General features: G+C 45.4%; 1 protein-coding gene across 1 annotated transcript in view; it reads right to left on the reverse strand.

Moving 5' to 3' along the window:
* The window catches only part of OGFOD1 (2-oxoglutarate and iron dependent oxygenase domain containing 1), a 31,194-nt gene that overhangs the window by 13,525 nt on the left and 709 nt on the right, over positions 1 to 16,960 (reverse strand). Inside the window, exons 2-4 of the mRNA XM_073605501.1 lie at positions 13,458 to 13,603; positions 10,192 to 10,238; positions 2,408 to 2,508 (exon numbers count right to left, since the gene is read on the reverse strand). Coding sequence (XP_073461602.1) covers positions 2,408 to 2,508; positions 10,192 to 10,238; positions 13,458 to 13,603 — 294 coding nt within the window. The remainder of the gene's footprint in view (positions 1 to 2,407; positions 2,509 to 10,191; positions 10,239 to 13,457; positions 13,604 to 16,960) is intronic.

Genomic DNA, 16,960 nt, shown 5'->3' on the forward strand with positions numbered 1-16,960 from the left:
TTTTTTTTTCTAACACAACCAGAGTTATGCTAGATATACATTCTGTAGCTGGGTTTCTCCATCCATGCTAAACAGAGTGGATGAAAGATTCTGCACTACTGGTTGTTGTATTTTGACTGCTGCCAACACCCACGGCTGTCTGAATACCTGAAACCTGACTGCAGCTGATATTTCTGAATCAACTTTGGTTGAGCCAGGTGGGGATGGCAAGGCCACCAACGGCTCAAAATTTGAGCTGTGTATAGCTATCATTACACATTAAAGAGGACATTTTTTATATTTTTTTTTATATGCATGTGAATAGGATAATCCAAACGAGAACATTCAATAGATTTCCTATCCATGCTAAAACGCCATGGATGGAGGAATCTCCCTTATTGGCTACTGTATTCTGACAGCTGATGCTCCCACAGCTGTAAGACTACCTAAACAGTGACTTCACCTCATTGACTGCAGTCATTCTTCATCCGAAATTTTCAGATCAATTTCCTGTGGCGATGACAGGACCACTCATACATCAAATTTTGGCCAATTCAGCATGAATCGGCTGAAATTTGAGCAGTGTGGCCAGCATTACCCTGAACAAACATGCAGGTTGGGAGTTCTGCCTTTACTTGGCTGCATAAATAGTGAGTACACCGATTTTCACTTTCAATACATTTTTATTGAAGTATTTTAAAAGTACAAGTTGTAAAAAAAAGAAGCATGTGGATATAAGCAATGCACAGTGGGCACACTGATTTTAAAAGGACAACATTCACACACTTTGCAAGTCTGCTACTATGTCCCACACTAGCAAGTGCATGACCCTTCATTTAGCAGTAAAGCATTAGTGGTCTGAACTGACCTATAAACTTTAAAGTGGGTGTAAACCCTTACATATACCGAGTGAAGTGACTGGCCTCCGGTGATACACAGATTAAACAAATCCTCCTACATAAGTTGTACCTGTTTAGCTGCAGTCTTTTCTCCTCTACATTCAAAGTCCAGAATTCATAAAGCTAGTCTGGATTGTCAGAAAAGGGGGGGGGGTGGAGAGCTGAAACTGCACTTTGCAGAGCTATCATGCTGATAGCAGACAATGCAGCAGACAGAAATGACTTTTAGTGCTCGGGATTGAGACAAGTACACACTATAGGAGGTATATGCTTTGTTCATATTTTATGTCTGAGGTTTACAGCCACTTTAAAAAGGTAAGAGTAGTAAAGCACGACCACAGTGAGTGGGGTACAAATAAGCAAGCCCAGCATTCCATAAACAATGACCCGCATGAGCATAATTACAAAAACTATACATAAGATTTTTAAAACTGATATATTGATACAATTTTTATACTAAGATTACCAAATAGATTTGAAACTTTAAAGTTTTTTTTTGTTCACTGTGGACAGAGTGGGGTGGGGTTAGAATCTGAAAGATTTGTAATGCTGTCTGTGTCCCTGTTAGGCTAGGTTCACACATGTCCGGCTGCGGTTTTGTTCACCGGTTCAGGTGCAAATTTTTACTTGAATTCACACCTAAACAAGACCTAAAATCGCACAGAGCCCTTTTCAGAAATGGACCATGTCCGTCCCAGACATGTTTGAACTGGCTCCATTGAAAGCTGGTCCGATTCACATGTAATGCGAATCGGATGCATTTAAAAATGCATCTGATTCGCATATATGTGAACTGAGCCTAAGAGATTTCCTTTGCTTCTTGTCCCAATAACCATATAGGATGTGAGTGAAATGGAGGCACATACAGTCAAAACCTGGCAGAGGTTATGACTTTTCTCTACTTTATCCCAAAAGAAATAAAATAATGGAGCCAGAATTTAAAAGGACTTGATTGCCTTTCAAGAAACTATCAGGACTTATCAGCTATCTCTATTCTAAATTGCAATTAAAATCCCGTATTCTGATTGCGCCTCTTGCTTAAGATGTGTGACATGCAAAGCTGGATGTGTTCAGTCTTAGAACATGTGAGCCTCAATATCCTCCCACTTTGTTATAAAACGAGAAGGTGAAGTCAACAATCCATAATGTACCACTCACTTCACTGCTTTATAGAGGCAGTTCAGGGGCTGACAATGTCCCCATCCGACCAGATTGTCTCTGTCAGAAAATACAAAGTATGGGGTATATTTTTTGCTTACGGAAGAACATTCTTTTGTAGGTAAAATAAAAAAACCTACTTCGATTTTCATATATCTGACTGGTGACTTCATGGGGTTGATTTACTAAAACTGGAGAGTGCAAAATCTGGTGCAGCTCTGCATAGAAACCAATCAGCTTCCAGGTTTTAGTTTGTCAAAACTTAACTGAACAAGCTGGAGGTTAGAAGCTGATTGGCTACCTTGCACAGCTGCACCAGATTTTGCACTGTACAGTTTTAAAAAATCAACTCCCAAGTGTCAATCTCATACCTGTGTAATTGTACTGAGCACATGATATGTCTACAGTGGTCTCCAGCTCCACAAGCGTCACCTCTGAAAGCCACTGTCGGAAATCTTCAAATAGAACTTTTCTAGAACAGGGAGAAGACAGAAAAGAGATTGTTTGAAGGCTATCAGAAAAAAAAGAATCATGCTTGAGACTATGAAGGAAAAAAAAACAGTTAATCAAGTCTGTATACTGCACGTTTTTCAATATGTTTTTCTTGTTTTTTAATAAAAGAAGGAATGATACTTTCAATTACGTGTAACATATCAACTTTTTTTTTTATACTGTGCCAAAATGCAGAGACATTGGTGATATGACAGTTTTAATGGTGCCCGTTGTACTAAAGAGACTGTCAGCCAAAAAAGAAAAGCAAAAAATAAAAAATAAATAAAAAAAAACACTGGTGTTAGGAGTATACTGTACAGACACCTAGACATGCAGTGTTGGTCAGAATTAACCCAAAGTCTGTGTGGTATGGTTATCCAAAGTAAACCCTAAACTACAGTGTCATTTTGCATGGGTACACATTTGATTTTTCCTGCATTAAAGTAAGTTTACATATTGAATAAATGCAGTGCATACTGTAAATAGGGCCAAAGGAATTTGTCATGATAGAAACATTGACACTGCCACTAGTCCCATGTTTTCAAAGTCTGCCATCCAGGTCCTTGTTTTTACTGACCTGAACTCGTAAGCAAGTAGAGAATCCCTGCTTTACTGAGGGTATACTCTATTCAGCTCAGTATCACACCAAGGAGTGGAACTGGGATCAGGATGACAGCCCCAAAACTGGACCCTGTGAAAATCTGTCAAAATAGATACCTATGTGTAGGCCAACATAGGTCAAGCTTTCTGATCAAATACACAGAGACATGTATGAGATTAAGTGCAATCCTTCTGTGCTCAGATCATAAAATGTATATACATACTAACACCACAAAGCTCTAGTCAATTCCCACTAACACTCTATTCCTTACCACATCATTCAGTATGTAGGGAAAAATAGGATTTTTAAAAACAGCTTACCTGTAAAATCCTTTTCTTTCGAAGGACATGACGGGACACAGAGCCACAGTAATTACTGATGGGTTATATAGGTATCACTGGTGATTGGACACTGGCACACCCTATCAGGAAGTTCAACCCCCTATATAATCCCTCCCCCTTGCAGGGATACCTCAGTTTTGTAGCCAAGCAATATAGTGTATTAGAAGAGGGGCGGGACCTCTGTGTCCCGTGATGTCCTTCGAAAGAAAAGGATTTTACAGGTAAGCTGTTTTAAAAAATCCTATTTTCTTTCTCGAACATCACGGGACACAGAGCCACAGTAATTACTGATGGGATGTCCCAGAGCAATGCTACCTGAGGGGGGGGGACCACGACCAAGTAGGGTGCAATCAGACCTGAGGACCCTGTACCGCTGCCTGCAGCACACTACGCCCAAAGGCGATATCCTCATGCCCTCTCACATCCACCTGATAGAATCTGGTGAATGTATGAACTGAAGACCAGGTTGCGGCCTTGCAGATTTGAGCCATAGAGGCCCGGTGATGCACTGCCCAAGAAGCACCAATAGCCCTTGTGGAATGTGCCCTGATCTGAAACGGAGGAATCTTCTGTTTCAAACCGTAAGCTTGAATGATCAACTGTCGAATCCATTTAGAAATGGTAGCTTTTGACGCTGCCTGTCCTCTATTGGGACGCTCTGGCAGCACAAACAAAACATCCGTCTTGCGGATCTGAGCAGTTGCCCCTAGATAGGCCTTAACTGCTCTTACTACATCCAACGAATGTAGAGATCTCTCTTCCGGAGAACAGGGATCTGGAAAAAAGGAAGGTAGAACAATGTCTTGGTTTAAATGAAAATCAGAAACCACCTTCGGTAAAAAACTAGGATGAGGGCGTAGTACCACTCTATCCTTGTGTATAATCAAATAAGGCTCCTTACAGGAAAGAGCTGCTAATTCTGATACTCTTCTAGCAGAAGAGATGGCCACCAGAAAAATTAATTTCCTTGTCAACAAGACCAAAGGAATCTGACTTATTGGTTCAAAAGGCTGTTTCTGTAACACAGCCAGGACCAAATTCAAGTCCCAGGGGTTTAGGGGCGCTTTAACCGGAGATTAAGACGCATCACCCCCTGCATAAAGTTTCGGACCAAAGAATGCGAAGCAAGTGGCCGCTGAAATAATACTGATAAAGCAGAAACCTGGCCCTTGATGGTACTCAAGGCCAGCTTCATCTCTAATCCCATCTGTAGAAAATCAAGGATTCTACCTATGACATATTTCCTGGGATGCCAACCTCTGGATTCACACAAGGTTATATAAGCCTTCCAGACTCTATGATAAATCATCCTGGAAGCTGGCTTCCTTGCATTAATCAAGGTAAATATGACAGGACCTGAGAGCCCACGACTCTTCAGAACGTGGGTCTTAATAGCCAAACCGTCAAATTTAGCGTTTGTAAGGCAGGATGGAACACTGGACCTTGAGATAACAGGTCTGGGCGTACCGGTAGGGTCCACGGGGAGTATTTTATTATATAGGAGGTTTATTGATGATCTTTTAAATTATTTGGAAAGGCGATATGGAAGCATTGATGGAGTTATTGGACTCCATGAATGTTAATGATCGCAGTATTTCTCTTACTTGGAATGTTAGTAGAGAATGTATACACTTTCTAGATTTGGAAATTATTAATACCAATGAGGGCATCATTACCAAATCCTTTTTTAAGACCACGGACCGCAATTTGTATATTCCGATCACAAGTTGTCATCACAAACCTTGGCTGAGTAACATCCCTAGAGGGCAATTTACAAGGATGCGAAGGAATTGCACGAGGGCTGAGGATTATGAGGCTCAATCTGATAGGCTAAGCAATATGTTTTTGGAGAAGGGGTACCAAAAGGAGTTTTTGGAGAGAGAAAAGATTGAAGTTGGACGCATGAGTAGGGAAGACCTATTAAGAGATAACACCAGGGTAACGGATAATGATAAGAATGAGGGCATCAGCGTTGTTCTTGATTACTCTGTACAGAGTCATGAAGTAAGGAGGATTATATGTAAATATTGGGGCGTGTTGAAGCAGGATATTCATCTTAAGGATGTGCTTCCAGACAAACCCAAAATTGTTTTTAAAATCATCCTGGAAGCTGGCTTCCTTGCATTAATCAAGGTAGATATGACAGGACCTGAGAGCCCACGACTCTTCAGAACGTGGGTCTCAATAGCCAAACCGTCAAATTTAGCGTTTGTAAGGCAGGATGGAACACTGGACCCTGAGATAACAGGTCTGGGCGTACCGGTAGGGTCCACGGGGAACCCACCGTCATCCTTACTATTTTTGCATACCAAGTCCTTCTGGGCCAAGCGGGGGCCACCAGAAGTACCGACTTCCTTTCCTGCCTGATCCTGCGAAGGAGTCGTGGTAGTAGCAGAATAGGCGGGAATGCGTAAATCAGTGAGAACCGATGCCACGGAATCACCAACGCATCCGTCCCGCATGCAAGAGGATCTTTTGTCCTTGCCACAAATCTGTCTATCTTTTTGTTGAATCGGGATGCAAAGAGATCTACATCTGGAACCCCCCATCTTTGGCATATGGCCCAAAAGACGTCAGGATGCAGAGACCATTCCCCTGGAAGTAACTGCTGGCGACTTAGATAGTCCGCCTGCCAATTCTCTATTCCCGGGATGAAAACTGCCGATATGCATGGCACATGCATCTCTGCCCAGACTAGGATCTGGTTCACCTCTTTTTGAGCAGCTCGGCTCCGGGTGCCTCCCTGATGACTGACATAAGCCACTGCTGTGGCATTGTCGGACTGGATCCTGACCGGACAACCCTGTAGCCTGTTAGTCCAGGCTTTTAGAGCTAGATGTATCGCCTGGATCTCCAGAATGTTGATGGGTAAGGTCCTCTCTGTCTTGGACCATACCCCTTGGACCGCAGCCTGTTCCAGAACTGCTCCCCAACCTGACAGACTGGCATCTGTTGTTACCACCGTCCAGGTAACCGGTAGAAAGGATTTCCCCTTCTGCAGGTTTTCGGGTATGAGCCACCAATTGAGGCTCTGACGCACCGAATGCGTCAGGTGCATCGGAAAGTCTAATGCCTGAACCTTCTTGTTCCAGGTCGACAGAATACTGTGTTGCAGCATTCTTGAGTGAAACTGAGCATAGGGAACTGCTTCGAATGAAGACACCATCTTCCCTAGTAGCCTCATACAAAGGTGGACTGAGGGACCCTTCTTGGTCCTTACTGTCAGAATCAGCTCTCTCAAAGCAGTGATCTTTGCCTGGGGTAGAAATATTTTCTCCTGGCTTGTATCTATAATCAGACCTAAATACTCCAGTCTTCTTACTGGTTTTAGGAAAGACTTTTCTAAGTTGAGGATCCAACCCAGGTGTTCTAGATACCTGACCGTGGTCCTCAAGTTTCCACTCAAAGAGGCTACCGACCGGTCTATCAAGAGCAGGTCGTCTAGGTATGCTATGACAGCTATACCCTGAGCCCTTAATCTGGCCAGAGGAGGAGCCAAGATCTTTGTGAACACTCGAGGTGCAGTGGCTATCCCAAAAGGCAGAGCCACAAACTGGAAATGGCGCCCTCCTACCTCGAAGCGCAGAAACTTCTGATGAGCAGGAAAAATGGGCACATGCAGATATGCATCTCTGATGTCTATTGATGCCAGAAATTCTCCTCCCTGCAGGGTGGGAACTACTGTTCGAATTGATTCCATGCGGAAGGATTGAATCCTTAGGAATCGGTTCAGATCCCTTAAGTCCAAAATGGGCCTGACATCCCCATTTGGCTTTTGGAACGTAAAAAGGTTGGAATAGAAGCCCAATCCCTGGTCCTTTGCGGGAACTATCATAATGACCTCCTGCGACAAAAGTCGCTCTAACGCTAGAAGGAGCGACTGCTTCTCTGGGAACATTTGATCTGAGGAACCGAGGAGAAGGGAATTCCTGAAACTCCAGCTTGTACCCTAAGGTTACCGTGGAGACTACCCATCTGTCCTGGAAGTCCTCGTGCCAGAGCTCTGAGAACTGTCGCAGTCTTCCCCCCACTCGAGTGAGCGGGGGCGCCCCCTCATGCAGAGGTCTTAGTGTTTTGCCTAGTAGGCTTCTTTCCCCAGGACTTCTTTTGTCCCTGGGGTTGACTCTTGTCTCTGGACCCCGATGGAGGCGGCCGTCGAGACTGCCTGGAGGCTGAAGCCCCCGGCGCTGGGGAAAGAGTCCGTTTGAAAGAGGGACGCTTACTCTTCTTCTTGACAGGTAAGAGAGTGCTTTTCCCACAAGAGATTCTCTTGATATAATTATCCAAGTCCTCTCCAAACAACCTTGCACCACGAAATGGAAACCCAGCCAGTAGCTTCTTACATGGTGCTTCGGCTGACCAATTTTTCAACCATAGGATTCTACGTATATGCACCAACCCCAGTGAAAGACGAGAGGTTTGCACGATAGAATCTCTAATGGCGTCAACCACAAAGCATAAGGCCGCTGGAAGGTTAGCAAACCCCTGGGCCTGCTGTTCAGGTAATACTTTGATGACCTGCTTAACATGGTCTCTTAAGTATTGACAGACTCCAATCGCTGCTACTGCAGGTTGGGCCACTGATCCTGCTAAGGAGAAAACATCCTTCAATAGGGATTCCATCCTTTTATCTACAGGATCCCTGAGCATCTGAGCATTGTCTACAGGACAAGTCAGGCTATTATTTACGGAGGAAATGGCGGCATCAATAGCCGGTATTCCCCACATTTTGATAAACTTTTCTTCCATCGGATAAAGTGTTGAAAACTTTCTCGGCGGAAAAAAACGTTTGTCTGGGTGATCCCACTCAGAATAAATAAGCTTTTCAAGTAAAGTATGAACAGGAAAAGCATGTGCTGCTTGAAAAGGTTTCAGTGACCCCAAAGCAGAAGAGGATTCTTTAGCAGTTTCAGGTATGGGCAACTTAAATGTGGAGCGGACCAATCCAGTGAGGATCTGCATTAAGACTTTCTCCTCTTGGGAAGTCGCAGAGGGTCCTTCTCCACCTGAATCCTCCGAAGAGGAATCATCCATCCCATCCCGATCCTCTGAAAGGGATTCATCTCCTTTATCCCAGAGCTCCTCTGTCTGAGGGTCTTGGGGAACAGAGGAAAGCCTAGTGCGTTTTCTTCCACTGAGTGAAGACGTAATCACGGCCATTAATCTTTCCTCTAGACCATTAATGGTTGAGGAAAAAACCTCTTGTGTAATATATACAGGGGCTGAAGTGCCAGAAGCAGGTGTAGCCCCTGACCCCGATGGCTCTCCCTGGCTAGCCGTCCCTGGCCCATCTTTAGGGGGGGAGGATGCTGCTGACAGGGGGCCCTCAGAACCTGAACGAGATCCCCTAGTGTCTCTGGTTCCTGGGGTGCTTGAACCTCTTCTACCCATAGTGCAAAGCAACAAGGTGTGAGGTATACAAATGAACACTGCCCGCTGAGCGATGTAGTCTGGCTAAAAGCCTTGCTACCCAATGCTCAGTCTGGTGTTACTTCAGTAAATGCTGCCTAGGAGAATGCCTGTGTCCCACCTTACATGCGACTGTCAGCTCTGTGTCTCTCAGAAGGCTGAGTGCACCTGTACAGAGTGCCTTTAATAGCCTGCAGCTGGCCCGAGTGGGAGTCTAAACACTCTGTGCTGACGTCCCGCCCCCTCCTCTATCGCCCCCCCCCCCCTCAAGTTTTGAAAAAAACGAGCGCTTCCCGCACTGCCGACTCTCCTTCATGCTTCTGGAGAAAAGGCTGGGGATGGGGGGGGGGGGGGAGGAGGGAGACTGGTAACAAGATCTGCCTGAACGGCTATCTTCAGAGATGGTGGCCATTAGGCCGCAGAGCCCGGGTGGTATAACCACTTTCTAGACCCCTGTGGCCCCTCTCTAGCCTGGGGGGAACATTCAAACATGAGAAATCCCCCTAACCTGCTTGCAGCCTGCTTTGAGATGCTGGGACATAATCAGCACTGAACACCTGAGACAGTCAGTCAGCATGTGTAGGTTTGTGCTCTTGGCAGCCCCCGGTGGTCACAATAGGCATAGCATGCATTTACCTTAAAGGAGAAAAGCCACTAGAACTCAAAAATTCTGTGGAATCTCCTCTTACCTTATCCAGCCGCAGGGTGCTGTTTACACAGACCCAATCTTCACCTCTCACGGTGGGCTCCGTTTGAAAAAACCGTCAGAGACTGGGGCCCCCATCAGTAGGGGGATCCAACAGTTCTGGGACCGTAAAGCACCTCGCCAGAAATTAGGAAGTTTAAAGCCATTTTCTGATCTGCGGGGTCCAGCTCTCTAAAAAGAGAAGCATTACGGGTAAAACCTCGTTTCTTCGGACACAAGGCCCGGGTACCATTCAATTCGGCCATGAAAAGACACTTTGAATGGATCCGGTTCACCTGGCTTGCCCCAGTATAGGATCTTAGGATATTCCCTTTGGAGCTCAGCACAGGACATCTTTACACGTCCATCACCTAAGACACTGGCGTAAAAACTGAGGTATCCCTGCAAGGGGGAGGGATTATATAGGGGGTTGAACTTCCTGATAGGGTGTGCCAGTGTCCAATCACCAGTGATACCTATATAACCCATCAGTAATTACTGTGGCTCTGTGTCCCGTGATGTTCAAGAAAGAAACATGAACTGTAATTTCTATAAAAACAGGAGATAGAATCATGTACAGACTCAAGTACGAGAAGTGTGGGAAAACAAGTACCAGATCTCCCTTACCTCAGGGCACTAATGTGTGGTTCCTTTCTGCTTTTCAAATCCTCAGACTGTAAAAAAAAAGAAATTATCAATAAGGACTATTAATATCATGTAGTAAAACAAAACTGTAGAATCCTAATGAAATGTAATTTGTGTCAAATCGGCAGTATACACCGATCTGCCATAATTTTATGACCACTGTGTGGTAAAATGACATTAATTATCTTGTTACAATGGCATATGAAAATTGGTGAGATATATTAGGCAGAAAGTAAACACGTTGTCCATGAAGCTGATGTGTTAAAAGCAGAAAAAAATGGGTATTGCAGTATGTTGTATATTGGGCTGCTAGTTGCAAAGCAGTCAGGGTCCAGTGTCCATAGCCAAAGTCACCTACAAGTGGGACGTGAGCAACAGAACTGGATCACAGAGCAATGGAAGAAGGTGGCCTGGTCTGATGAATCAGGTTTTCTTTTACATCATGTGGATGGCCGGGGGTGTGTGTCTGTCATTTATCTGGGGAAGAGATGGCAACACAATGTAATATGGGGAGAAGGCAAGCCGGCGGAGTCAGTGTGATGCTTTGGACAAGGTTCTGCTGGGAAACCTTGGGTCCTGTCATTCATGTGAGAGTGATTATACATTTCACTGTACAGATCCACAGTAGGATTACTTTAGAAGCTGTTACTGCAAAGAATCCCCAAATACTCCACTCTAGGTTCCCCCCCCCCGCTGAACCGACAGAGGGGTGCCAGCTCAATACAGCTGTGACAAGCTGAAGATTATGATGCAATGAACAGAAGTGGAGTCACTTAACTTCAGAGTCTGAAATAGGTTTATTAAAGTTACCCAAAACAAGATAAATCCACCTATTCTGCACTTACGCATTTCACTCCATCTGCAGCTCAGTCATGACTCTACAACCAAGCTCTGGGTGGAGTGAAATGTGTATGAGGACACCAGGTGGATTTACCTTGTATCAGGAAACTTTAATAAATTCCGGAGTTGAGCGGCTCCACTTCTATTCTTTGCATCATACTTTAGAAGTTGGTTTTGTGTGCTACTGTTCCTCCATTATGACACCTGATAAAATAAGTACTAGGTTGTAGCTTTTCCTCAGTTTTGTAGATAGAGAACATTTGAGGGATATCTCTTTTACATCACGTGGATGGTTGGGTGCATGTGTGTCATTTATCTGGGGAATAGATGGCACCACAATGTAATATGGGAAGAAGGCAAGCCAGCGGAGGCAGTGTGATGCTTTGGACAATGTTCAGCTGGGAAACCATGGGTCCCGTCATTCATGTGGATGTTAATTAGACACGCAACATGTACCTAAATATTGTTTCCCCTTTTGTGGAAACTGTATTTCCCGATAGCAGTGGCCTCTTTGAGCAGGATAACTGCCACACTGCAAAAATGGTCCAGGAATGATTTGAGGAACACAACAATGAGTTTGAGGTGCCGACTTGGCCTTCAAATTCTTCAAAACTCAATCCAATTGAACATCTGTGGGATGTGCTGGAAAAACAAGTCCGATCCATGGAGGCCCCAACTCGGAACTTTCAGGGCTAAAAAGATCTGCTACAGACAACTTGGTGCCAAATACCATAGCATACCTTCAGGGGTCTAGTGGCATCCATGCTGCGAGGGGTCAGGGCCGTCTTGGCAGCAAAAGGGGGACCTATGCAATATTAGGTGGGTGGTCATTCAGTTATGGCTGACCTATGTAGTTTTCCTGTTGTTAGACACATGAAAACTACTTTGTAACCCAAACAAAAAGAAAACTGTACCTTTAGCAGAACTTTTCTTTAATCATTTCTCCCACCTCCCCAAGTGGAGCCCATCTCTACAAATACCTGCCCTTCCTTCTTCATCCAGTGTTTAACCTTCCACATCCATAAACAGTTTGCCTACTTTTACTTCAATCAAATGAAGGTCTGCCTTTTCATCAGACCTACACCCCATGACAAAATCCCTTGCCTTAAATACACAGTTACTGTCCACGTGGTAATAATGAAGGTGAACCCTACCACTTAGCAGTCAATTTGTTATCTCCATAATAGAAAAAGCATTGGATTATTTCTACAGCAACAAAACCCGTTTTCACTTTAACCTCCATTCGGAATGGCTGTAGAACATCAAGGTACCCGGCCCATTCAACAAGTGAGAAAACATGCAGACTATGGTAATGGAAGAATCTTATATGGAGGTGTGAAGTATATGCACTGTGGCTCTGTCCCATGCTTTGGAGATCAACAAATTGGCAATATATTGTATTATGTAAATGTTTATTGGGCTGTAATATGAAGCCAAGGCACAGAATATGGCTCTGGTTGTAAACAAAACAGCAGAGGCTGTGGCTGTGGCCGTCTGCTAGTATTCATCTGCGGGGGTTAGATTAGGTCAGAGAAGTGGAGTCTTCCATTTACATTCCTCTGCAACTATAACTCTATTAACCTCAAATTTTTAAATAATGAACAAGTACATTCATCTTAATACACCACAAATCCATTTTTGATTGTATGAGAACACACACAACTTCACATCGCCACGTCTATGAAGGGAGATTATGCGAGTGATTATACATTTCATTGTACAGATCCACAGTGACATTACTTTAGAAGCTGTTACTGCAAACAATGCCCAAATAATCAACTCTATAGCCAGATCCATTGGTCTCGTGTTCCAGGAAGCGATATACTGACGGAAGCACTCGAGCGCAGTGTAACGGGGTTCCGTTACATGTATATATTATATTTAGAGAATAGGGATGTTGTTTGGTGTTACACTTATGCCCCGTACACACGGTCGGACATTGATCGGACATTCCGACAACAAAATCCTAGGATTTTTTCCGATGGATGTTGGCTCAAACTTGTCTTGCATACACACGGTCACACAAAGTTGTCGGAAAATCCGATCATTCTGAACGCGGTGACGTAAAACACGTACGTCGGGACTATAAACGGGGCAGTAGCCAATAGCTTTCATCTCTTTATTTATTCTGAGCATGCCTGCGTCGGATTTGTGTACACACGATCGGAAATTCCGACAACGGATTTTGTTGTCGGAAAATGTTATAGCCTGCTCTCAAACTTTGTGTGTCGGAAAATCTGATGGAAAAAGTCAGATGGAGCCCACACACGGTCGGAATTTCCGACAACACGCTCCGATCGCACATTTTCTGTCGGAAAATCCGACCGTGTGTACGGGGCATAAGATTGTGTAAAACAAACAGCCTCTGCATTTTCCTGCTTTTTGTCTCATCCAGCTTGCTGTCCTACCTGCTGAAACTTGTACAAGTCATTGGATTTGTCATGGAAATTCAAGGCCAATAGTTCATCTTTCAGCCCATCCAGGAACGCTGAGTTTTCAATGAAAGAACGGATGACACAGTGCTGGAAAGGGACCGAATCCAGAAGAACAGAGCCTACAGGTGAGCACAAATAAAGGGGATGTCAAACCTGCACAACATGCTCTTATTATTTACATCAGAAGAACATGACATGGGCACTACAAACCTATAGATGTTTATAGAATATAAAGTAAAACTGATATCACGAGACTTAACCCAGATAACTTAAAGTGTAACTCCAGCTAAAAGCTTTACTTCTAGTTTTAGGTTCAGTAAGGCAACATTAGGACCTTTCAAGATTTTATTGCTCTCCTTGTTCCTACTGGTGAGATTTACTCTCATTTCCTGTCCTATAGACACAACAGGAAATCAGCTGTCCCTTGAACAAGGGCCCCCATTGGCAGATATCACCTTCCATTCTTTTCTGGTGACAACTCTGATTTAGATTTCCTTTTTCTGTGCTTTGTGATGACAGACCCCAAAACAAGACATGAGAGAATCTCCCAAACAGTGATACAGACAGCAATACACCCCAAACCTCCAACTTTATTAAGGTCTGGTTAGCATTCTGCTCAAACTAATATTCCTGGTAAGCAGATGTAAGATCCTAGAGGCTCAGCATCAAAGACTTTGCAACTATATTGATTTCAGTATGCTTTTAGGTGGGGGTGTAATAACTATATGTAACCTCCAACACACAGCTATACTCTGAACTCAAGTAGGATAATAAAATTCAGAGAAAGGACATGGTGTATGGGACTTTACGTATTCCTTTACGTAATAGCGCACACACACAAATTCAAATATATACATTTTTATTACAAAAATCCACATTAAAAACATAATAGATATGTTTTATAGTATATGTTAAATACACTCCACTTGTTGTGCAAGAGGTCATAGTTACTTCATCAACCTAACATATCCCAGTTGAGCCGTGTGTGTGGTCAATGCGTTTCGCAGGAGCCCCAGGACCTTATAGACCTCACTTGTATCCACATGTGATAGGCATACAAAATTGCAAATAAAATAAGCAAAACATTACACAACCAGCAGTAATGCAAAAAAAAAAAAAAAAAAAAAAAATATTCTTACATGATATGCCATAAATCCAGGGTTTTTTTCTCAAACAATAGGTGCTGGAACTCAACCACGAACCCCGAAAACCCCTCCCCCCTTACACACCCTCCAAATCACATCAAATAGTGGGTGTGGTCATATTTCACAAACAGTAGAAGGGTCTTAAGGTGCATTAAATATCAGGATTGCATTACATACAGAGTGCAGAGTTCATGGGGGTTACACACAGAGTGCAGAGCTGTCACTTGTAAACACAGAAACCAGACTTCTGTGTTTACAAATGATTGTGGTGAGCAGGCACCAAAGGGTCTGAGCCAGAGGTGGTGGAACTGAGTTCCACCAAGTTCCCCCTGAAAAAAAGCCCTGCATAAATCTAACTTCAGAAAACAAACAAAAGCGGAAAAAAAAGCATATTTATGCATATATAAAACTTAGAATAGTTAGAATGTTACAATGACCTCAAGGGTTCATCACTGGTACCATCCAGATAGGACAAGGTGAAAACAGAGTTCCAGTTCAAGCCCCTGGGTTGGCCCGTGGAGGAAAAGGACTCTAGCTCCTCCAATTTTGGATATCTCGTTTGTGTACTGCTTTGGTCCTTTCCCTCCCCACGGGCCGCCCAGGGTTTGATCTTGAACACTGTTTTCACCTTGTGTTTTCTGGACTTGATAGGACTAACGAAGAACCCTTGAGGTCATTGCATCATTCTAACTATTCCCCTTTTGTTTCCTGTGAGGTTAGATTTATGGCATATCATGTAAGTTTTTTTTTTTTTTTTTTGGGTTATTGATAGTTGTGTGATTTTTCGCTTATTTTAGTCGCAATTTTGTATGGCTATTACATGTGGATACAAGTGAGGTCTATAGGGTCCAGAAGAAGCGGGGGCTCCTGCAAAACACGTCAACCATACTACATCGACCACGCAAACGTCTCAAATGGAATATGTTAGGCTGATGGTGTAACTAAGACCTCTTACGTAGCAAATTAAGTGTTTTTAACATATACCTGGATATATCTATTATGTTTTTAATGTGAATTTTTGTAATAAAAATGTATTATATATATATATATATATATATATATATATATTCTGCTCACCCCACTGGACCCCCCCCCCCTCAGGTGGCTCCTCTCCCCCCCCCCCCCCTCGGGGGCTCTGCTCACCCCACCCAACGCCACCCCCCCAGGTGGCTCCGCTCACACCACCTGACTCCATCCCCCCGGGGGCTCCTCTCTCTTCACCCGACTCCACTCCCCCCGGGGGCTCTGCTCACCCCACCCCGCTCAGGAGGCTCCCCTCTCGACTCCATTCCCCCCCCCAGGTGGCTCCGCCCACCCCACCCCCCTCAGGGGGCTCCCCTCTCCCCACCCGACTCCACCCCCCAGGGGGCTACGCTCACCCCGCCTGACTCCACCCCGCTCAGGGGGCTCCCCTCTCGACTCCATACCCCCCCAGGTGGCTCTGCTCACCCGCCCCCCTCAGGGGGCTCCCCTCTCCCCACCCGACTCCACCCCCCCAGGGAGCTCCGCTCAACCCACCAGACTCCATCCCCCTCAGGGGGCTCCGCTCCCGACTTCATTTCCCTCAGGGGGCTCCCCTCTCCCAGAGCCGGTACTACCACTAGGCAAACTAGGCAGCCGCACTGCTGCCTAGGGCTCCCGGCCACTGGTGTTCCTATTCTCCTCTCTGCAGCAAGCAACTAAGTCTCAGCATCAGCAGGCAGCTGCCCCTCCGTTCGCACATAGTGTCAGAGGTGCTGCAGGGGCGGAGGACTGTGTCTGTGTCCCGACTCCTGAATGAATGGAAGAAAGCAAACATCAATGATGGGCACTGGTAGACTGCATTGATGGGCGCTTCATTAAAAAGGTGGGGTATACATGGGCGGGGCAAAGGGGGTGGAGTTAGGGTGGAGCCAAGGAGGGGGAGCGGCAAAATGAGGTTTCGCCTAGGGTGTAAAAAATCCTTGCACCAGCCCTGCCCTCTCCCCACCCTCCAGGGGGCTCCGCTCACCCCACCAGACTCCCCCCCCCTCAGAGGGCTCCCCACCAGACTCCCCCCCCCCTCAGAGGGCTCCCCACCAGACTCCCCCCCCCCCTCAGAGGGCTCCCCACCAGACTCCCCCCCCCCCTCAGAGGGCTCCCCACCAGACTCCCCCCCCCCTCAGAGGGCTCCCCACCAGACTCCCCCCCCCCTCAGAGGGCTCCCCACCAGACTCCCCCCCCCCTCAGAGGGCTCCCCACCAGACTCCCCCCCCCCCTCAGAGGGCTCCCCACCAGACTCCCCCCCCCCTCAGAGGGCTCCCCACCAGACTCCACCCATCCGACTCCATTCCCCCCCAGGTGGCTCAGCTC

Source organism: Aquarana catesbeiana, linkage group LG11, assembly GCF_042186555.1.
Source record: "Aquarana catesbeiana isolate 2022-GZ linkage group LG11, ASM4218655v1, whole genome shotgun sequence".
Lineage (NCBI taxonomy): Eukaryota > Metazoa > Chordata > Amphibia > Anura > Ranidae > Aquarana > Aquarana catesbeiana.